At 41.7% G+C, this 24,163-nt stretch overlaps 1 protein-coding gene across 6 annotated transcripts in view; it reads left to right on the top strand.

Annotated features, from left to right (window-relative positions):
* EPM2A (EPM2A glucan phosphatase, laforin) overlaps positions 1-24,163 on the top strand; it is a 47,440-nt gene that overhangs the window by 5,513 nt on the left and 17,764 nt on the right. For 5 of the 6 annotated variants that reach the window (XM_005280413.5, XM_042848219.2, XM_024112822.3 and 2 more), the window contains one exon: positions 9,843-10,017. In XM_005280413.5, coding sequence (XP_005280470.1) covers positions 9,843-10,017 — 175 coding nt within the window. Of the gene's footprint in view, positions 1-9,365; positions 9,449-9,842; positions 10,018-24,163 lie in introns of all 6 variants that reach the window. The other variant, XM_065588787.1, reaches the window with a different exon arrangement.

The following is a 24,163-nucleotide window of genomic DNA, read 5'->3' as shown; positions in this document are numbered from 1 at the left end:
TGCATCGTGGCAAAAATAAGGCTACTGCAGGTATATTATTTTGCTGAGCTTGCTTGTTATGGCCCTCACTCTCTTTACGTTCAAGTTTCTCCTGAATATACACCTCTGCCAAGATGCCTATGGAAAAATTGATGGCTGACAATGATAAGCTGGAGAAGTAATTTTAAAAAAGTTTGTTTCATGTAGATTTTTATTTATATATATATAAAATATATCCTGTGCACCTTCTACACTGTTTGTCTGCCTTTGTATTGAAAGCTCCCCAGAGCAGGGATTGGGCTCTTTTCAGTTTGTAAAGTGCCAGCATATTGTGGCTGCTACCAGAAACAAATAGTAATATTTGTGTTTATAGTTTCACTCTTAACATCATACTAATATAGGTGTTTTTTTTAGTGAATTCACTTATTTAAACAGTAGAGAATGGGCAGGGTGTGTTTACTATAAAATGACATAATAGACACTCCAAGCACTTAATAAACACATTTTGGTTTTCCCAAAATAATTAATCTTGTTCACATTATCTTCCCACTTCTGTTTTCTAGGGATTCTCTGGGTTCCAAATGAAATCTTGATGATCTCTCATTTTTCTAGCTTTCAGGAACAGCTGATGCCTTATGGCAAACCTTGAAAAACAATTCTATTTAAAAACAATTATACTACAAAGTCTGGGGCTGAGTATGCTGCCTCGGCAGCATCCCAGCCCCTGCCAAGTTGGGTTAGGCAACTGAAGTTGGATTTTTCTTGTTTGGGAAATGTACATCTTCTGAAAGCAGTTCAAAAAGTTTTGTAATTTCAGTTAGACTTACAGTTAGTGTTGGCTAATAAAGTGACATAGGTAGTGGAAAAAATAACTGAAGTAAAATATATTCATAATTTTCAAGTGGCTTGAGAATGTAATGGTCTGAAAATAGTAGCGGTCATATGGCACATTACAGCTTAAATAACAGCAAACTGCATATTTATAGTGAGTACACTTTTTTCTAGTGCAGGAGCGTTCAAGCAGGGTTGGCAACTTTCAGATCTATACTTGAGCTCCTTCCATTAAAATGTACTACCACTTCTGTCAGTATGGAATAAAAAGAACTCTCCATAAATGGTAGTGGATTCTTTGTCTTTTAAAACCTAGTTCTGTTGGCTACTGAAGAGAAGAGTGTACGCTTTCACATTAAACTAATTGGTTAAGTGTCAAGATGCTGGTGTTAGTGCCTACGTGCCCTGTGCTTTAAAAGCACCGAGAACAGCCATGCCTGTGGGTTTAATTGTTGCTCTTCTTCATACTCCAGTGAGACTTCTTGCTTCCCACTGCTAGGTGTGTTTAGTCACTATCTCTTATCAGTGCTCTGCTCCCTATCTTACTCAGCATGAATTATCAGTCCAAGTAGGGAGTGCTCCTGTGAGCAGTGCTCTATTTTTTTTCTCTGGATTCTGTTGGTGTGGTTCTCAATATTTTGTGTCCACTTCTTAGTAGGTGTCTTGTTAAGTTACTCAAGCCCGGGCAATAGTACAAGTCGCTGCATTTGGATTGCCTAATTATATCCCTCAACCAGTCATTGTGCAGGGATTTGCTTTGAATGACTGTGTCCATTCCATTTTGAGTTAATGGGTAACTTCTAGATAAAATTGCAGTATTCCAAAAACATTTTCAAAGACTAGTTTTGGTTTCCTTCTGTTCTGAGCATTTAAGCAAAGGACTACATCAAGAAGTAGTTCCCAAACTTATTGTAGTCCCGCTTGCGATGGACTGGTGAATCCCCTTTATCTTCTCCCTGTTGCCATGTGCTTTTCTCTCGCCATCTCTCCTTTCCTTTTCTTCAGCTGTTTCATTCCCATCTTTCCTTTTCTTTACTTTCTATTCTTTCATTGATTTTTTTTTGTAGCTCCCCTCTTTCAGTTTTTCCCCCACTCAAGGAAAAAAAAAAACATGCTGCTTGGAACAGGTGGTCTCTACTTTTGGCTCTAAGGGGCCAGCACGCATGCTGTCATGGCTGATTGAATGTTACACAAGAAGATGTGCGAATGTGCGACCTCTGTGATTCTTTCTGAGTTTGCAGAACTCTGGGTGTGTGCTGCTTATAAGGACTCATTAATTTACTCATGGCATTGAGTTGACAGTGTGGAATTTAGTGACACTAGATCATGAAACTTTATTTAAATCTGCAGTTTGTGCAGGTTTCTTCTCTCTCAGCGCTGTAGCAGAAGGCTAGTAGAACTCTCTGAAAGGGGAGACTTCAAAGAAGTGAAAGGTAGTTAGATGCCTAATTGCCATTTGTGTCTTAAAATCTCTTTTTATTTTAATCCTTGAGGGCAGCAGTAGCAGTAGAGCACAAATAAGAATCCTTCATGATATCTTTAAGGAAGCAGAATTTCAGGCAAATAATTCTTTCTTCCCTGCCCTATTATTCCTTTCTGGTGAAATGCACATGTCCTCCTTCCCCCAAACGAATATGTTGATCCCCAGAGTGGGGGAAACAGCTGTAAATTAAAAAAAAAAAATAAAAATTCTCAACCCTGATTTTAATGTAGATGTTTTACTTGCTGATTATTACTTCCACTAGGTGTCACCATTTTACTTGTATATAACAAATACCTCCTCAACCCTTGCTGAAGGCAGCTACATGGGAATTTAATCAATAGTATAATTTATTTTGTTTTTTAAGGCAATGTAGGACTTTATTCTCTCCTCCCACACCAAACCTATTTTTCAATGAGTAATGTAAGTGAGGGAATATTAAGTATAACTGGATGTTGATGTTGACTCATTATGTGTAATACACAATGGTTTACTGAGAACCTATTGCTTCGGTGAGAGAGACAATGTTAGCTCTGTGAATGCCTTTCAGTTGTGAAGAAACATTATTGATATGAGTAAATAGGAATCAATTTGAATTCAGCCCCAGAATCATACTTTCCTTTTTTTTAAGTGACTGCATTTAAACACAGTTTCTCAGTAAATTTGTGCAACCACATTTTCAGCTTACAATAGCATATAGTGTTTTATCTTGTCCACCTAAAATATCACTGTGACTTAGTTATGACATGATTGGGAACTAATTTTCATTGATTGCTTCATATCAGTTTACTAATATCAGTATGGCTTGTAAGTCTTTAAGTCTGATTCCAGGTGGTAGTGGGGGTGGTTGTTTAAACTGATCCTTAAAAAGGAGGCTATCTGGATTGACTGGATTCAGTCCTAAACCCAGTGTGCCCATGAATAACATTTACTGTTATAAATTATCCCCCTGATAAAATATCAGGTCTGTAACCAGAGTGCTGCAACAGACTTAAAATTCTACCTCAAAGATGGACAAAAATAAATAGCCCTGATCTTCAAATGTATATGATACAAATGTGCACATTATACCATCCTTGTACTTTACTGGTATCTCTTAGGAGTCAGCAAAGGATTGAAATTGACATGACTTTTACTCTAAGTCCCTCAAGTCAGGAAATTTGTGAATTTCATTCTTTTATTATCTCAAAAGTCCCAAGCCCAAATTCTCTACATTTTTCCTGTAAAAGATCATGCCAGGATGTACTGTGTGGTTAGTTCAAACTAATCACATGGTACTAGCTCATGAAAGGAGATGTATTTAAACAAACTACTGATCTAGAAGTGCAGTACATGTGGGAAATGAATAATTCTGGCATCATAATTAACCAGTGTAAGAAAGCTAGCTGCTGCTTCTGAAAGACTGTATAGAGACAGCAGGAAAGCCAGCATTAAAAAGCATAATAACTAAGTCTGTCTACTCAGGAATAAGAATCTTTATATGAGACGTAGAAAGCAAGTGTTTTATCTTGACAACAGTCATCAGCCGTGTGAAATCAAAACCACATCTGAATTTTCACTGATGTAAATTTTCATATGTTGACATTAGAAAGACAAGAGTCTGAAATGACCCTGAGAATTCCTAGCAGGATCAACTGCCAAAATATCTGACCCATCTAAATTCAGGTGATGGAAGTTCAACTCTCCCATACCTCTATCTTGTAGCAATCAATAGCAATTCCATCTTGGTTGGGTTGAGGCAGAGCTTATTCCAAACCATCTAAGACTGAATTTCACTCAAACATTTAGATAGCAGGGAGACTTTCATAACAAGCTCTTGTGTAAATAAGTAAATTTGAGTACTGTATGTGTATCAGTGGAAGTCCAATTGTGGTAACTGCTGATATTGACACCATACAGTAGAACATACAGATAACGAGAAGAATTTGGCCCAAAATAGAACTGAGGGTTTTCTTCATTGTAATGCAGTGGTCTCCAACCTTTTTGTACACAAGATCACTTTCTGAATTTGAGATCAACCCAGATCTACTCCACCCCAGTCACTCCATTCCTGCCCTCTTTTCCCTCTCCCCCCCGTCGCTCGCTTTCCCCCACCCTCACTCACTTTCACCAGGCTGGGGCAAGGGTTCGGAATGTGGAAGGGGGTTCCGGGCTGAGCCTGGGCCTGGGGTGCAGGAGTGAGGGGTGCAAGCTTTGGAAGGGAGTTTGGGTGTAGGGGTCATATGGTCACACTGCACCTAATCTCATAGAATCTACTGGACATTTCATGAGTTTTACTTTTTATTAGTGTCATTTGTAGTTTATAGATCCAAAATCCTTCAGGGATTGTCACAATCAGTGTAATATTCTCAACTGTGGGATGTGTATTGGCTGAGCCTGGGGCAGGGAGTTGGGGTGCAGGAGCGAGGGGTGCAAGCTCTGGGAGGGAGTTTGGGTGCAGGAGAGGGCTCCAGGCTGGGGCAGAGTGTTGGGGTGCAGGAGAGAGTGAGGTGTGCAGGCTCTGGGAGGGAGTTTGGTGCAGGAGAGGGCTCTGAGCTGGGGCAGGAGATGGTGAGGGGTGTGGGCTTTGGGAGGGAGTTTTTGGCTCTGGGCTGAGGCCCGGAGTGTTGGGGTTGTGGATGTGAGGTGCAGTCTCCGGTTGGGAAGCACTTAACACAGGCGGCTCCTGGTCGGCAGCGCAGCGGGGCTCAGGCAGGATGTATATTAGTCAAGCCTATATCTGCTCATAAACTTATCCAGATTCTTTGTTCTTCAATTAGAAAGGCATACATGACTGGTTAGAGAGGTCTGTATATGATAAGTAACGGATTAAATATTTGAAGAACACTATATAGGCTGGGTTTTATTTCACAACTTTTTAAAAGTTTGCCTTCTCAAAAATTAAACCAACACTTGTTCCCAGGGGAAAAAAATCAATACAATCAAGATTAAAGAAAAAGATCCATTTATAAAGTGGTCTGAGCTTTTAAAAATATATCCTTTTAGTTGTGTGTGGCCTTTTTTCCACAGGGTATTTGTGCTTGTTTTTGTTTTACCCCAAGGATAGAGGGGTGAGTGTAAACTTTGATTTAATTTTTTTTAACACTGGTTGTAGCAGGAAAAAAAGTGAAAAACAAATCCTGGGGATTGAAACATGCAGGAACTTTGAAACTGCATAATACTGACTTTTTGTGATTATTCATAGATTCCAAGGCCAGAAGGGACCATTGTGATCATCTCGTCTGACCTCTTGTAAAACACAGGCCATAGAACCCCCCCCACACACCAAAAAAAAATACCTAGAGCAGATCTTTTAGAAAACAATCAAATCTTGATTTTAAAAAATTGCCAGTGATAGAGAATCCACCACAATCACTGGTAAATTATTCCAGTAGTTAATTATCCTCATAGTTAAAAACTTATGCCTTATTTCCAGTCTAAATTTGTCTAGCTTCAGCTTCCAGCTACTGGATTCTGTTATGCCTTAGGTCTGCTAGATTGAAGAGCCCATTATTAAATATTTGTTCCCCGTGTAGGTACTTATAAACTGTAACTAAGTTACCTCTTAACCTGTCAGCAACTCTCAGTCATGGCAGTAGTGGCTGCATTCCTTCTAAGATCAGGAGCGTAGGTTTATCCCTAACTAGATGACTGGCTTGTCAAAGGCTGGTCTAAATGGCAAGTGCATAGCATTAACCTGATCCAGTCAATGATCTGGGACTATTAATCAACACACAAAAGTATCTCCTCTACCCAGTCCAGAGAGTAGAGTTTATGGGGGCTGCACTGGAATCATCTCAAGCCAGGGCCTTTCTTCCATGTTCCAGGCAATTTGATCAATTGTCATAGGTCTGCTGGTCACAACACCACCAAACTGAGGCTTCTGGGTCACATGGCCTCTTGCACCTATGTGGTTCACTATGTCAGACTGTGACTCAGAACTCTGCAGGGCTGGCTGGCATCTGTCTACCCACCAAACCACCATCAATTGGACTCCCTGGTAAGAGTGCCCTCCCATGTCCTCAAGTCCCTAGATAGGCATTCCATTTGTTCACTGACAGCCAACTTTCATGCTAGGGACAGATGCTTCGGTCCTCGGATAGGGAGCCCATTTTAGTTCTCTGCCGGGTCTCTGGTCCTCCGAAAACTTAGCTTTACACATCAGTGTCAGAGAACTGAAAGCTGTGCAAGTATTTTTATTGCAGATCAGGGGAAGCAGGCTGTTAGTCGTCACAGACAACATGACGGCAATGTTTTATCTCAACAAGCAGAGGGGAGCCTACTCTTCCCCACTCTGTCACGAAGCAGCCCTACGCAGGGAGTTTTGTCTTGCCAGCTCCGTAGATCTAGAAGCATCTTACCTGCGGCCAGGGCCGGTTCTAGGCACCAGCAAAACAAGCTGGTGCTTGGGGCGGCACATTTTTAGGGGCAGCATGGCCGGCGCCAGAATGCCGCCCCTAAAAATGTGCCCCGGCCGCCCTATCTCACCTCCGCTGCTGCTGCCACGGCACGCGAAACAGCTGATTCGCGCGCCGCTACTTGCCCTCCCTCCCAGGCTCTCAAACCTGGGAGGGAGGGGGAGCAGCGGCGCGCGAATCAGCTGTTTCGCGTGCTGCCGCGGCTCGGGGTCTCCCCCTCCCTCCCAGGCTTGAGAGCCGGAGATCCCGAGCGGCCGTTTCGTGTGCCGCTGCTCCCCCTCCCTCCCAGGCTTGGGCGCCTGGGAGGGAGGGGGAGAAGCGGCGCCCGCGCCGCGGCCACTCAGAGTCTCCCCCTCCCTCCCAGGCTCTCAAACCTGGGAGGGAGGGGGAGACTCCGAGTGGCTGCGGCGCGGCGCCGCTTCTCCCCCTCCCTCCCTCCATCCTAGGCTTGAGAGCCTGGGGGGAGGAGGCAGGGCTGGGGATTTGGGGAAGGGGCGGAGTTGAGGTGGGGGTGGGATGGGGTAATTAACTAAGGGGAGGGGGCGGCCAAAATTGTTTTTGCTTTGGGTGGCAAAAATCCTAGAGCCGGCCCTGCCTGCGGGGTGTACAGAATGACTTAGCAGGCCACCTGAGCAAATGGTTTGAGTCACCACAAGTGGTTTCTTCACCTAGTTGTGGCCAGATACATCTTCTAGCTGTGGGGTTTTCCCCAAGTAGAGCTATTTGTGACAAAGTCCAACAGAAGATGTCTGCAGTTCTGCTCCCTCTGGGGCCACAGCTTTTTATTATTGAAATGGCTCTGGAGGACAAAAACTAAGAGACATGAATGCTAAATGCTATTAAAAGTCGTTTATGAATTATAAATGATTACTATCTCACTTCTTTTCTTCAAACTTCTTTATGTAGCTCTGGGTAGCTAGAACTTTTCCCTTGCATTGCCACTTTACAGTACCGAAATAATTTGGGACAGCCCATGAGAAATTGTGGCAGTAAAGACATCATATAAACTGATTCAGTGGTTTTTTTGTTTTATTTTTATACCCCCCTTGAAACTTGTGTTCTGTACTTACCTTGTGAAACAAGCATATTTTAGGAGATACTTCTGGTGGAGGTGGCATCTTTTGGATTAGACTTAAATGCGCAATCCTGATCACTTGCAATAATTACGGTCTCATGGCACTTCTTATATGAGAGGGATGTAAACTTCAGTGTCCTAGGTCAATATTGATTGGGTAACTTCATTCCACCTACCTACTTTCTTGTCTTTGGTTTCAATAGGATGCGGCAGTTGTCTTCCCTTCCTGTTTGAAATTGTTGTGGTGCTGTGCACTGTACATTGTTGCTGTATTTCAATGGTGGGTGGAATGACGTGTATGATGTGCATGAAAAATTGCTACTTAAATAATTTGGTACTTTTTAATGAAATGCACTGTATGAATGGAGGGTGTTTGTTTAAAAAATAAAACCCAAATGAAAACATACCTCTTTTTTATTTGATTGTTTACTCCTCCACCTCTTTCAATGATAAATAGTGATCAGAGAAAGGACCTACTTGGAAGTGACAGAAGAGAGGGACCAATGCCTAGTGAAGACTATACATTGAAGGAGTGGCTACAATTTTGTGTATGGTTGTAGCTCCAGTGCCATGTGGGAAAGGAAGTGAATGATTGCAAAGTTGAAAGGATCATTAACACAGTGGTTGAAGTCATCAAGAATTAAGATGGAGGATTGGGAAGAAAGGAAAAGGAGGACCAGGAATCCAAGTTGAAGAGGAATTAGGATGAGGAGACAGGGGAAAGTTAGTCAGCAGATGGCATAAACCTCAAGGGGAAGGAGGGAAAAGAGTTAGAAATGGGAGAGCAGGAAGCCAGTGCTTCTGCTATTGAGAGCACGATGAATGGGAACATTTCCTCAGTTTCTGCCTTCTCCTTTGACTGGCTCCCACATAAGGGGAAAGCCAGTAAAAACAAAGATGAAGGAGGTGAGAGAGAGAGACATCACAGATTGTGTCTGCTTTCTAAAAAGGAAAGCAGGAGCCCCAGAGGGAACAGGAAAAAAGGGAACTTGAGCAACTCTAGACTGCACTAAAGTGAGACAGAGGGGTTACTCCTGGGGGAATTCTGTGTCTAAAAATCCTGCCCACAATATTTTAAAATTCTGCATATTTTATTTGTCAATATAACACACTATAATCATGCCAGTTTCAATTATTTTGATAATTTATTTCAAAATACCTGTCAGCAAATATGTCTGTAACAATATGGACAACAAAAAAGATTCAAGTTGCAGTGCCCGGAATCTGAAACTGTACTCAACCTGCAGTATGGTTCAGAAAATATTATTCAAATGGCCAAAGTTTATTGTCCATTATGTCGAAGTCACTTTGAGTAAATTAATGTTCAAAACTAGTGCACAAAGTTTACAATCCAAGAAAAAAATTCCTCTATGCCTGTTTCCCCCCAGAAGATCTATGGTAGCCAATCTCTGTGCTTGGTAAAAGACTTCAATATAAGCAGTGAGGCAAGTGCAGTCTTGTTAAATGAGCACCAAGCTAGGAACCGGGAACTCCAGGGTTCTTTCTGTGGACACTCACTTGCTGGGCAGAAGGTCACTTATGCTTTCTGTGTCCTTGTTTTCCAGTATATAAAATGGACAATGATATTTCTGTACCTCTGCAGAATGCTGTGCAGTCTTGTCAGGGGATGATGTTAAAGCCCTTTGAGCATATTAACTTTATATAGTGCTAAGGATACTTCACATGGTGAGTCCAGGGAATCGGACTTCTTATACTTGTACCTTTAATGAATTAAGACTGTTTTTAACTGAGGGGATGGGACAAAAAGAGAGCATGAAGGGAATAGGAGACTGAGAACAAAATGTCCAAACGTGGGTGGCTGCGTGTACCGATTCCCACCCATTGCGTGTCTCCCTTTTTCTTTATAGCATCAGGTGCTTCCCAACCCTCTTACTTGGGCAAGTGGAAGCGCCTGTTCTGGCAGAGGAGAGCTAGATCTACTTCATTTACTGAGGCCAGCCACCCTGCGAGACAGTCCCTGTTCCAAAGACCTTAAATTCATATTTAAATTCACATTTACTTTGATTCCATGTAAACAGTGTTGATTCACAAGCTGTGTATGTTGCTGCTTCTGTTTCAGGTAATGGTCCCCATCATGACCGCTGCTGTGTCTACAATGAAAGCAACTTGGTAGATGGAGTTTACTGCCTGCCAATAGGACACTGGATCGAAGTCTCTGGACACACTGATGAGATGAAGCACACAACTGACTTCTATTTTAATATTGCAGGCCATCAAGCCATTCACTATTCCAGGTAAAAAAACAAACAATGAGTATTCTCAAGGGCTTGTTCAATCCAGGCAGCTAAAGAGGAAATCTGAACTGAAAGGATGGATAGAGACTTAGACCATATGGTGGCAAATGGGAATTTGTGTGGAACAGAAAGTAACGACCCATTCACATACACAGAGAGGCAACTCAGAAGGCTAAATTTACAGTCCCTCAGAAAAGCTGAATGCAAATTAACTGCCCCTAAGCAAGTAAAAATCAGATATGTCTGCATAATGGAGAGATTTTGAGTTCAAGCCTACTTTAATTGAAGTCAGTGGCAGGCTCCCATGGAGTGAGAGTACTGATCAGTAATTTAAGGTTAAAAACTTTACAGAGCTGTTGTAGTTCTTCCAAAACCAGGCATAACAAACCCAGAAAACTCGCAGTTAAGGTTATACATAAAAAACCCAAATATGTTAAGTATGAGAGTGCACAATTAAGGCACCCAAACAACCTTCACGTTGCAATGTAGTGATGCCAAGCAAATAAAGGAGAAGCAATTTCATTGCAAAGTCTGTGTGTGGATTTCGGGTTGCATCCTGTTAGCTATGACCAAACGGTCACCCCTCCCCCACAAAGTGCGAGGGTCCACTAAGCCACAGCACAAGCGACCTTTGTGGGTTTGCCGCAAGGAATTCCTCTATTAGAGATTTGCAGATGGCAACGTGGGGCTCTGTAGGTATTTTTACTAAGCATTATCCCCTTATGCAAGCTTCATTCATGGAGGTTTCCTTTGGAACAGCAGGCCTGTGATCTGTAGTGCAGCATAGTTCCTCACACCCTCCTCCTCAATGTGATGCTGTTTGTGAGTCACACACAGTGAATACTCATAGGGACCTGCACTTGTAGAAAGAAAGGTTACTTACTTTATAGTATCTGGAGTTCAAGATGTGTGGTCCCTATGTATATTCCACGACCCACTCTCCTTCCTCTCTGCTTTGGAACCTTACTATAATCCACAGTACAGTAAGAACTGGAGAGGCAGGCAGGCAGGCAGTCCGTGCCACCTCATTTGTCCCCAGTTTGGAGCACGAGCAGGCACAGGCACAGACCAGCGGACACTGCTAGTGAAAAATCTTTCAGTCTCAGGCACATGGAGCACACCCATAGTGAGTGCCGAGTGGGACCACACATCTCAAAGAACTCCAGTTACTAAAAGGTGAGTAACCTTTCTTTATGTAAAACATCTTCTCATTCAGAATATCTGCGCCTTGTTTATCTTTGACGTCTGTCCGTTTAATTTGATGGAGAAAATATTTTTACCACTCTGTGCATTACAGAGCTAATAAAGCTATGGATGAGTGAACATGGTTCTGTAAAGCCTCAGACAACATCCAGAAATCTTCAGCTGAGCTGATATTGCAGTATTTTTACTAATGGTGATAACTGTAGAGGCAGAAAAAACATAACCTGATTTTTAAGTGTCGGGTTGAATTTGGGGAAAAAAGTGAATGTTTGATTTTTAAATTGAGCAGATATGATAGGGAAGTCCACTGAGCAAGACTAGTCATGGAACCCCACCATTATTTGGCAGGGGTGGGCAGGGTTTTATGGGCATTTATATGTATTTTAAATACCATGGAGTTATTTCAGTCAGTGTAGAATATAAGTGAAGGTTCTGTCCAGTTAAAATATTAAACAAGTGACAACGTAGTCATGTGGTTATTTGGAAGTGTCATGTAAATGAAATCTTTTCAATTTAAAGAATAATATGTACTACTAATAATACCATTAAAGTTACCTGTTGTAAATATCAATAAACTTTTTTTTTATTTCAAAATGTTCTTGAAAAGGAATTGTTCAATACGTCTCTCTTTCAGGGCTGGTTCCCTCCCACAGCCAAAGGCAGCCCTACTACACTATAATGAAACATCACCAGGCCCACCATGGATTTGGGCTGCTGCTGGGGGGAGCAGAGCCGGTGACCCATGGCAGAGAGCTTAGAGAAGGGGCTCTGGGACCCCAAAAGTTATGGTGGCCGCACATGTGGCCGCGTTGTGGTGACCCCATATGGGGCTACCGTGGCCACACTTGAGAATCGCTGCTACAGAGCAACAGCATCAGTAACAGGACTAAGAAATAATGAGCTACAGAGCAAAAGAGTTGTATGATGACATTACTGGTATCTGCTGTGGGAGGGGAGAGATTAAATGCAGGAGATAATTTTTAAACAATTTATAATTTAGTTATTTAAAAAAATAAGTGTGTGCGTGCGTGTGTGTGTGTGTGCGCGCGCATGGGGAGGGGAGGAATGAAGAAGACGACCACATTATGGGAACAGAGCCTTATCTGTATATCTTGGGCTCATTTATTTAGATGTATTTAAAATTGTGCCTATCCCTAACTCTTGTGCATGAATAAAATTTTGTTCCAAACACATACAAATCAAAATTGGATTCTCACCAATGAAAGACCTTCCCTAACCTATCCAAATTGAAACTCTCCTTTCTCATTAACTTCCCACTGTCAGCCTTTTCCCACAGAGCCTAGAGGGCTTGTCTTCACAAACATTTAGTTCACAGCAAGGTGGGGTGTGAATCTACCCCCACGAGCCTGCCACAGTCTGACTGTTCATGTGGATCCTGCTGACATGCATTAACAATCTGCTAATGTGCTTTGATCTAGACCTGTGTCAAAGAAGACTAGATCAAAGTGCTCTAAATCTCCCTCCTCATTAACTTCCCACAGCCCTCCTGTACAAAGTCTAGGTAAATAGATAGGCATTGCAGTGTGGCTTGAAGGTAAGCAAATTCAGAGTGGGGGAGAGAGAGAACAAGTTTCAGAGATAAGTTTCCCCTCACTGAGAACACCTTGTCCTCAACTTCCTCAGGTGTAAACTCAGCTGATTTCAACTTCTGTGGTATTGCACAAGCAGCCTGACGGTTTCTAAAATAAGCAAGACCTGACCTTTTTATAGATTCAAACCAGCCCCTTGAATTGCAACCAGAAATGTATGGGAAGCCTGTGCAGGTCAAGGGGCACAGGTATAACACGCTGCCTGAGGGAAGTACTGTTGAAAAAGCAGGGAGCTGTATTCTGTACTTCCTGACATTTCTGACTGGTCTTCAAGTGTAGTTCCATGGAGAACACATTGCAATAAGCCTTGGAGTTGACAAAAGATATAGGCAAAGGGGGGCGGGAGGTGGAGTCTGCATCTAGAAAAACAAGTCATAAATGGAAAAGGGCACTGTTGGCTACTGTCCCTTCCCACTGGCCCCTGAGATTGGTTAGAGATTGGGACAACCAATCAACTTCAACATCTGGATCTGATTAACTAGAAAGGTCAGTCAGAGGAGGTTGCTCAAGAGCAATGGGGGAACCTTTTTTGACGTTTGGGACCTAAATTTGCACCTTCTGTGTGGCAGTGCATTGCCTTGCCACTAAACTACGGGCTAGTTTATTTATGATGCCTGTTCTAATCATCCTTTAACTATAGTACACTATATGTGTACACAATATGTATGGGTGCATAAACATACAATTATAGTTAGGCATGGAAGGATTAGATTTTTATTCGTAAATGTCAATTTCACCATAGGCACACAAATGAAAAAATATTTCCATTCAGTCTCAATTTACAGATAGGCAAAATACAAAACCTGCTGCTTAAGAACTTATTAGAGTTTGATTTAAGGATATTTAATCATAGAATATCAGGGTTGGAAGGGGCCTTAGGAGGTCATCTAGTCCAATACCCTGCTCAAAGCAGGACCAATTCCCAACTAAATCATCCCAGCCAGGGCTTTGTCAAGCCTGACCTTAAAAACTTCTAAGGAAGGAGATTCCACCACCTCCCTAGGTAACCCATTCCAGTGCTTCACCACCCTCCTAGTGAAAGTTTTTCCTAATATCCAACCTAAATGTCCCCTACTGCAACTTGAGACCATTACTCCTTGTTCTGTCATCTGCTACCACTGAGAACAGTCTAGATCCATTCTCTTTGGAACCCCCTTCCAGGTAGTTGAAAGCAGCTATCAAATCCCGCCTCATTCGTCTCTTCTGCAGACTAAATAATCCCAGTTCCCTCAGCCTCTCCTCATAAATCATGTGCTCCAGCCCCCTAATAATTTTTGTTGCCCTCCACTGGACTCTTTCCAATGTTTCCACATCTTTTCCACTGTCGACTCATATCCAGCTTCTCGTCCACTGTAACCCCTAGGTCCTTTTCTGCAGAACTGCTGCCAGCCACTCGGTCTCTAGTCTATAGCAGTGCATGGGATTCTTCCATCCTAAGTGCAGGACTCTGCACTTGTCCTTGTTAAACCTCATCAGATTTCTTTTGGCCCAATCCTCTAATTTGCCTAGGTCCCTTTGTATCCTATCCCTACCCTCCAGCATATCTATCACTCCTCCCAGTTTAGTGTCATCTGCAAACTTGCTGAGGGTGCAATCCACGCCATCCTCCAGATCATTAATGAAGATATTGAACAAAACCGGCCCCAGGACCAACCCTTGGGGCACTTTACTTTGTGTATCTTGACATGATGTTGACAGTTTGTGTTTTAACTGTTATAAAGTTTTAACTTTGCATCTCACCATCTACTGTCATCAAATAATTGTCTGACACCCGCCCCCCCAATTTCCCACAACTGTGAAAATATAAATAGATAAAACATTGAAAAAATGCATAAATCCCATACTTTTGTGCTACTGTCAACATTTAAAAAATGCTTAAAAATAATCATTGATATTATCATTTAAACCAAGCCTAGTTATAGTTGTTAAATAACATGCACAGGCTACTGAAAGTTTAAGAATAAGACCAATTTTAATTCTAATACTGCATAACAAAAATATATAAATACATCAGATGTAACAAAATACAGTTGAAAATAATTTCAGAGAAACTATTTAAAGATAATAGTTTCTATTTTGATGTTGAAACAGATTCTAAACATTATTTAAGCCTTACAACATTCCTGTGAAGCAGCTTGTTTTGACAGATTAACCAAAGTGGGCAAGCCACTTATTTTGTTTTCTGAATGCAAACAAGAAGCTCTTATCCACGTAGCCCTAAACTTGTCCACTGTCACATAGCAATTCAGTGTCAGAATGGGGAAGGAAGTTGGGACTCCTGGCTCTCAATCCTGTGCTCTAGACATACTTCTGGTGAATACCACAATTATAAGCAGTCTGGTATTACAGAGCAGATATTATAATTTTAATTGAATAGAAGATCATAGGGCAGTTTGGTTTAGGATTGTCCAGAGGTGGAGTAATTTCAGAGTACGATTTTTGCTTGACTCTTATCAGTTGTTAAGCTACTGTTATTATCATTATCTGCATTATGTTTTCTATTAGACCTGAAGAATGGCCACTCTCTAGTACTCTGTCAGATTTATTGTGTACTGTGGTATCAGCGGGACACAAAATACTGTCTAGACATTGGAGTGACACTGTGGAATTAACTACCGAAGAATGGTAGATTGTCTGTATAAACCTGATGAAATGGGAGAAAAACTGTTGTGACAACAAATGGGTCTGTTTAAAAACCTTGCCAACTTTGGCAGACATTAATTATATTTTTTTATGTCAAGCTATTTATTAAGTGATATCCATCAGTATTGTTAATGCTCACCTGGTTTGGGGGTATTTTGTTTTCCTTTCTCCTCTTTCCAGGAAATTACCATGCATGTTGCTTGCATTATTCATATATTCATAGTCCAGTAAACCTGAGATTTTTATATTGGGATTTTGCCTGCCTTTGGACATGGAGCAGTTGGAATCATTCTTGATATACAACAGGAATTTTTTCCAATGACATTTCATGATTTATTTTGTGTAATTGTCCTGGTACGTGTGGCACGGATATGTGGCTATCCCTTTTTAACCATGTCATTGTCATTAAATGAATAATTCTTTTTACAGTTCAGAAATAATTCAGACCTATTAAAAATGTCAAGAGCTTGTTAAAAAGAAACTTCCTCCCTTACATCTCCTTTCCCCTCTCTTTCTTTTCCATCTGTTTCACTCTTCTTTTGGGGGGCAACACATTTTGTGAAAGCCTAAATCTTCCTCCTCCCTGTACAAATACCTTTTGTGGTTTATACTTCTGACCCCTCCCCCACCAAAGTGGGTTGTTCTCAAAAGCATTCTGTGCCACATTCAAAAATGTCAAAACTGATAAACGCTTTTAAATTCCCATGTGAGTCAGCCCTGGAAGAACTTGTCTGGTTGGCTTTCGCAGCCTTACATAGGTGAGGAGGCAGAATGAATGTGCAATGCCTTCCTGACATTATTGCTAGGGATCTGGTAGAATGGTGTCAAGGAATCAACCCATTGGTCAGAAGAGGGGTCTTGTAGTCACATAGCTGTTACGTGACTTGCGATTAAATGTGGTTTCCCTCTCAGAAGTAAATACAACTTCATGGGCCTGGAGTAAGGATGAGCTTTCAGAGGTCTGTTTAGCTTTGCGCATGGAATTTGGTCACATGGATGGCAGTTACAAAGAGATTGGAGCTGAAACATACATTTTGATGGTCACTTAAACAGAATTCTTCTCATAACCAGATGGGTTCTGAAGTTCAAAATGATATAATTTGTCATATGCAATGTAGCTGTGTCGGTCCCAGGATAAAAGAGAGACAGAGTCAGCGAGGTAGTATCGTTTATTGGACCAACTTCTGTTGGTGAGAGAGACAAGTCTTCGAGACACAATGAAAATAGCTGATAGTAAGGTCATTGTTCAGCTCAGCTGATCTAGAAGTGGTGGTATTGGGGGAAGGAAAAGATGCATAGGATTGTATTAAAAATAATGCTACTATTTCACAGAAGCAGCTGCTTATTTGTACAGCACCAGCACTATGCTGGGTGCTTGACAGACAGATATGAAGGCAAAGCTTTTGCTAAAAAGAGCTTACAATCTAACCACGCAATCTACAACCCCAGGAGTAGGGAATGGGCAGTAACAATGTAAAATGAATGAGCGATGAAGTTTAGCACTTAGCATATTCAAAACAATGACAAGAGTGGCCCCTTGACTTAAGGGGATTATGGGATGTTTCCGGAGGCTGATCAGAGTGCAGTAATGCAACACCTCGTTCACACTGACACTGGGGCGCTCCAGCGGGGGCGCATCAAACGTTATTCTACTCGCCGAGGTGGAGTACCAGGAGCTCTCTAGCCGTGGAGTCAGAGTGCTCTACGTGCCTTGCCAGTGTGGACGGGTAGTAATCTAGGGCGCCTGGGGCCCCTTTAATGCGCTGTAACTTGCAAGTGTAGCCAAGCCCTTTAAGTAGCTTTGTCATTGAAGTGTGTGGCTTGTTTTTGGCTTGGTGAGTGGCAGTAGGCGGTGCCTCCGAAATGGGATTGGCTTGGTTTGGGCTTGCTCTGAAAAGGCAGTGCAGCTTTTTTTATCTTGTAGATCTGGGAGAAAGAGGAGAGAGACAGAGGCCTTGTCTACACTGCCACTTTACAGCACTGCAACTTTCTCACTCAGGGGTGTGAAAAAACACCCCCCTGAGCGCAGCAAGTTTCAGTGCTGTAAAGTGGCACTGTAAACGGTGCACCAGTGCTGGGAGCTGCACTCCCAGCGCTGGTAGCTATTCCCCTCATGGGGGTGGGTTTTTTTACAACTACACAGCCACAACACTACACTACTCAGCCATGTTAAAGCGCTGTGAGAGTGAAGAGTTTTGTTGCCAAAAGTGTACACCTCCACTCTTTTGTCGCCAAAAGCTGCCTTTTGCTGACAAAACTCTGCAGTGTAGACAAGGCCTTAGAGTGATGGTTGTGAGTGAGTCACTATGCAGGGTAGAATGATCTCCCCACTGTAAAACGACAGTGAGCTGAGATTGGCTGGTGATGTCAAAATGGTTATTTTCCTAAATTAGCTGCCTGTGTGTAACATTTGCTTTAAAACAGTGCTGCTCTTTGAAATGGAAATTCACACAGCTGTGTTGCTGCATAAGATCTCCTTATTTCTTAAGGAAAATAGACACTGATTCCATTTCTTCAGGGGAAAAAAGCAGAGGCAAGAACAGGAACCCTCTTGGCAAGGAAACCACAGGTGTAAACAAAGTGATTTGTACTGTTTTCACCCTGTGGGCTATCAAAAGGCAACTCTTGATGGTCCAATTAATCAAATATTAGGTGAGATACCACGGTTAGAGGGAAAATTGGTTTAGGTCATTACTCTTGTAGTTTCTCCTTTCCTCTTCCTTTGTTAGTTGTCTCTCTGTTCCTCACTCTATTTTTCTTTTGATTGTTTTTTCCCGTTTTACTGCCTTTTTATTCTTTAAGGTCCAAGCTGTCAGAGACAGAGTAGCATTGTGCTGCTTACAGAAGCAGTTTGCCTACATTGCCAGCTGTGAATGAAATTGACTAGGATTCCAAAATCTGAGTCATTTTCACTCACAGCCAGCACTGTGGAGAAAGTGCTTGTAGGCTAGAATGCAGCACTATTCTTTCTTGGAAACTGATCGACCATAATCAACAAGCTGATATGATTACAAATGGACTTAGTTCTTTTGCTATGATTTTTTTGTTAGGTGCATATTGTATTTCTGAAACAAGTATCTTCTAAATTACAAAGGCCCAGATTCATAAAGGGACATAGGTGTTGCAACACTCAGCATTGCAATGCTTAACTTTTAAGTGCCTAGAAAATGACTGGAACACAAATGGGATCTGCAAAGCCTGAATTAGGTGCCCAGACCTCCTGTAAAAAGAATGGGAAGAGATAGGCACCTAAGAATCTGATCCAAAGAAGCCAGCATGCTAGATGGAGATCCACCTAACCTAACAAGCTGATGAGAGGCAAGGGGTGAATCCTAAACCTTGCCCCTCTCTGCTTCCATCACAGCCAGGAGCCGCTCTCCTGGAGTAAGCTGTGTAGGCACCTAAGCCATTTCTTGCGCACATGCCTAACTCTATCCAAAAGAGCCCAGCGGGAGAGGAGGAGGGAACACCTGTTATTCCCCAGTTTGTAGACCACGCTGAGGCTTAGGCAGGCGATAAGTGTCTGGATGTCTTGGGGGAGGAAGCAGTGCTCATGCTCAGAGGTAGAAACTTAGGCACCTACAGAATTTTTACAGCAAAAATTTAGGTGCCAAGATAAGTTTAGGCATCTACAGCGTTGGGCAGCAACTGAATGGGGCGGGGGGGGGGGGAAGGGGGTTGTGGCTCTCAGAAGCACCTTCAACTGGACTTTAGGTACTTAAGTCCCTTTGTGGGTCTGACCCAAAATGCCTTACATAAAATAAGCAAACATTGCTTAGCTATTGTAACTATAGAACTAGAGTAGAGAATATCTCTTAAAAACTGGTGAACTACAGCTAATCTGCAAAATTTTCCTCATGCCTTAGGAATTTATAAAACAGACAACAAATGTAGATGCAGGTTTGCCACTTAAAAACCCTTGATGTTTGAAAGATGAATTCAACAAGGTTCCTCTGTGTAAAAAAAGAAACTTGTCATATTTTAACTGTAAACAAAAAAGCCATTAGAAATGAAACCTAAATATCTCCTTTAGTTTCTCTGAAGTTTAGTTTCAGAAACTTTACTGTTTTATTTCCTGAGAATAAATAAATATTACAGAGTTGCTGCTATATTTTCTTGAGTTTTGTTTTATTTCTGCAGAAGAAAACAAAACAAAACAGATGAACGGCTGCTGCCTTCCTAGAGAACAAGGTAAAGGGCTCTAACTGAAAATCTCTCATTTTCTGCTTTAATGCTGTGCAGTGGAATATTTCATTTCAAATTCGAGGAGTTAGGTGCGTAACTCCTATTACTGTGAAAGTCCTCAGTGAACCATGACAAAAATTGAGCAGAGTGTCATGCAGGTTGCCAACCTATATGAAATATGGATTTCAAATCCTTTTTATTAGCGGGGGGAAAACACAGACCAAAAAGAGTTGCAAATTAGAATGAAATGTCTTAGGGTACTTTTTTTATTTTATATTTTCCTGTGGTAAGACTGCATAATTTGTAAATGATTATAAGGATCCAGGGAGAAAAAAGGGAGAAGAGGGAGGAAATGCAATGAAAACATGAATTTAATTTTGATGTGCAGAAAAGTGAAATGCAAACAAGATTGTGAAAGCGATAAATGTTAGTAGTTGTAGTTTTTTTTAGGTGTGCTCTATAAGGGTGAAATTTACCCCTTCAAACACACAGCCCAAGTATTTGGACTTTGTACAGGGTGTTGAGTGAGGAAGGAGGAGCAGTGAGATAGCCACATTCACTGATAGTCTGTTGGTGGGCTGTGGCCACGAAACCGACTCTCTCAATGGCTGCTGCCTCTCTGCCCTGCAGTTTTGGGCCACTGGATATGTGTATCTCTAGCCAACCCCAAAACAGGCATATTCAGAGCCTTTGTGGAAAAACACCCCGCTCTCCACCAGGTAGTTGTATAGAGTTTCCCAGCATGCTGTGCCTTTGGTGCCCCTCCCTCTATAACAGGCTTCAGAGATGTGGAAGGCCTTATGGGGACCCTTCACATTTATGTGAATTTCACCATGAGCACAACATAGCCCATTGTTATCACTACAGAAGGCTAAATCCTTTATTGCTGAACTTACCGTAACACTGAGGTGCTTCTGTGATGTCCACCTTCCTGGTCTCCACATGGGGGATTGAACCAGGGATCTCTAGAGCTAAAAGCCTGAATTGCTACAGTTTGAGCTACAGGTCCAAGGCACTGTAGCTGTGGACTATAACAGCTCATATCCTTTATGGTCAGCCCAGAGAGGCATTTTCATCACTCTCCAGTGGGTAACATTTCCACCACAGGAGATAGAGAAAATAACAAAGAAACCCAGTTTCCTTACTATACTTGTAGTGTAGGCTGTTATCCAGGGCTGAGTAACACTTTACAGCGTTACAGCAATAGTGTTCGGCAGAGGATCTAGAGGTACTTACATAAATTACAGTTGATCACTTTTAATACCTTTATCAAAGTGCCCACAGTTCCTATTTCAAAGCAGATGAAATCATAATCCTAGGCAACAAAATAAATCTAAGTAATCAGACAACCACTCCTCCCTTCCCAGCGCTTGTTAGCTTTATGCTCCCATGGAAACAAACTGCTGTAGGCCAGCTTCCTAAAAGTTCTAGTCAAACTAATTATTTCCTCTTCTTGACTTCCAAAGCTTTCTCAGGACTCCACCATATGGTTATCAGTCCTGGCTGAAGAGGACTGGACACGGTTCCTCTTGGGGTCCCTCTGCCACTGGAAAAAGCTCTACCTGTTACTGCACTAGAACTGAGTCTCCTGCTACTGCTGGGGAAAAATTCCCTTCCCTACCACCTCTGAGAGTACACATCACGTTATCACCCTTCCTATTGCTCCAGTGCCAGAAGAGAGTCCTAGATTCCAAGGCCAGAAGGGGCCATTGTGATCATCTAGTCCAGTGGCTCTCAACCTTTCCAGACTAGTGTACCCCTGTCAGGAGTCTGATTTGTCTTGTGTACCCCCAAGTTTCACCTCACTTAACTATTTGCTTACAAAATCAGACATAAAAATACAAGTGTCACAGCACACTATTACTGAAACATTGCTTACTTTCTCATTTTTACCATATAATTATAAAATAAATCAATTGGAATATAAATATTGTACTTACATTTCAGTGTACAGTATATAGAGCAATATAAACAAATCATTGTCTATGAAATTTCAGTTTGTACAGACTTGGCTAGTGTTTTTTATGTAACCTGTTGTAAATCTGGGTAGATATCTAGATGAGTTGATGTACCCCTGAAAGACCCCTGCGTACCCCTAAGGGTTCATGTGCCCCTCGTTGAGAACCACTGATCTAGTCTGACCTCCTGTATAACACAAACCATAGAACTTCCCCAAAATAATTCTTAGAATTTCTATGGTCTGTGTTATACAGGAGCTCAGACTAGATCAGTGGTTGAGAATCCAACGTGATCCTTCATAAATTGTTCCAAAAGTTAATCACACTCTCTGTTAAGAATTTACACCTTACTTCCAGTCTGAATTTGTCTAGCTTCAACTTCCAACCATTGGATCATGTTATAGCTTTCTCTGCTAGACTGAAGAGTCCATTATTAAATATTTGTTCCTCACATAGGTACTTACTGACAGTAATCAAGTCACTCCTTAACCTTCACTCCAAAAGTACTCCTCTTCTCCCTGCGACACACACCACCTGAGGTCCTCCTCCAAGAGTCAGGAGAAAACCACTCAAATCCATCAATTCCACGCCACCGCAAATCCAGTCCCTCCCCACATAACCCAGCCCAATACTTCTTAATACACCATGCTTCCCCCTCCCCTGCACCTCATGGAGGCTCCTGTAGGTAGCTTCCCTATGTGACAGCTGCAGTGATGATGGTGGTAGTGGCATGTAGGACATTTTATGGCCTCTGGCTATGGAATAGCTAGTTGGGTATCCAGTCATCTCTGGTGATAGGCTAGGTGGTAGGTTGGAAAATGAGTGCTGGAGGTGTCGCTCAGGTGGTGTATAAAATTTGTTTATTTAAAATTCAGAGAAGAGTATTTACTCAGAGAATGACATGTGTGTGGCTGACTGAGGCAGCCCAATGTTAAAATTTTGGCAGCACACCGTCCCTGTCAATATTGCTCTTCCTGGGTTTATAATTTAGCAATTGATTGGGACATTATATACAATTGAAGTGTCCTGCCATCTTGTCCCTATGATTGTGCTTTGGGGTGTAACCTTATCTTAGAACTTTTTGGAGTTCTCACTGTGGTCAGATGAGTTAATTTCAGATTTTTTCTGTTAGTATTTATAAGGCCTAATGCTCCCATCTGTAATTCTCTAGCATGTGTCTCTAGCTTTCTTAACAATCCTTACTATTCACTATGGTGTTATTTTTTAAAAATATGAATAACTAAGACAGTTTAGCTACAAATAAACCTGTCCAAGGGATTGCATTTGGGTGACATTAAGTGGGCCATTTCCATCCTCTTCACATACCACAAATTCTGAATGTGCTTCCTCCAGAAATCTCTAGGCTCTTCATGTCCAGCACAGACTTTCAGTCGTCTTCATATTTATACACTGGGACTAGCCCACAAAGCCAATTCTCAACCAAAATAAGTTACTTTTCAATTACACAATTTTCATCTCATTATTTGGGAAGTTTAGACTGGGAAGTTAACTTAGCACAAAGATGAAACAAGACATTTTCACCAGCAATGCCTTGGTCTTCTGAACTGTTTGCTTAATTTTCATCCTTAGGGGCATTAACCAATTTTGTAAGGCATTTTAACTTTAAAGGTGCTAGTAGTGGCATCAGTCCCATCATTAAGCACTAATGTTAGAAATCCTGGTTCCTGATGCCAACAGATTCATGGCTCATTTCTATCTGGCTTAGTTAAGCAGCCTGTTGTACCTCACATTCATTGTTATTAGTTCTAATTCAAAACAAATTTGAATGCTGGCAATGTGATGAAGACATATGTAGCAAGTAACTGTTGGCAACCAATGCACTAAGCTGTGTTCTGTAATCAGAGTATTTACATATTAATTCTCTGAAGCCAAATGAGAAACTATCTTCATGACTAGCTCCTCAGCTCATTTGGCATGAGCCCACGGGACCTGATTCTTCTTTCACCCTGGCTTTTCACCAGTGACATGCCATTTCCTTCAGTGGAGCTACACCCAGTTTATACTAGTGAGAGAGAGAGAGGGAAAAATCAGGTCCTAGAGGACCAAATTCTGTTTTCTGCTGTATATAGTATGCAAACATCTCCCCAGAGTCAATGAGACCTGAGCATGGATGCTAGAAGGTAAAATTTGACTGCAAATTTCACAGGGCTAACTTTGGACATCAACTCCTATAAGGCACTGGAGTGTATATAAATAACCATCTGGAACACAGATTTTCTTAACTTTTATGCACAAATGCAAAATCCAGCCTGATGTAACATAGCTTATATATCAGGTGATGGGGAAGAGAACCCTTAATTTTTCAAAGTTGAGGATGGTCACATACTTAAAGCCTTGCATGACCATGCCAGGTTGTGCTAGGACATTCCCAGAACAGAAGACAGAATCAAAGTATTTTTATTCTACCATATACCATTTTATAGGGTTGGTTGCATCTCATAAAACTCTAACACAGCCTTATAAGATATAAAGAAACTGACTAAGGGGTTTGGTTTTGTTTATTTATGTATTTATTTTACTTACTTA

Source organism: Chrysemys picta, chromosome 3 (genome assembly GCF_011386835.1).
Source record: "Chrysemys picta bellii isolate R12L10 chromosome 3, ASM1138683v2, whole genome shotgun sequence".
NCBI lineage: Eukaryota > Metazoa > Chordata > Testudines > Emydidae > Chrysemys > Chrysemys picta.
Note: the sequence above shows the minus strand (reverse complement) of the source record. Positions and strands in the feature narration are given on the sequence as shown.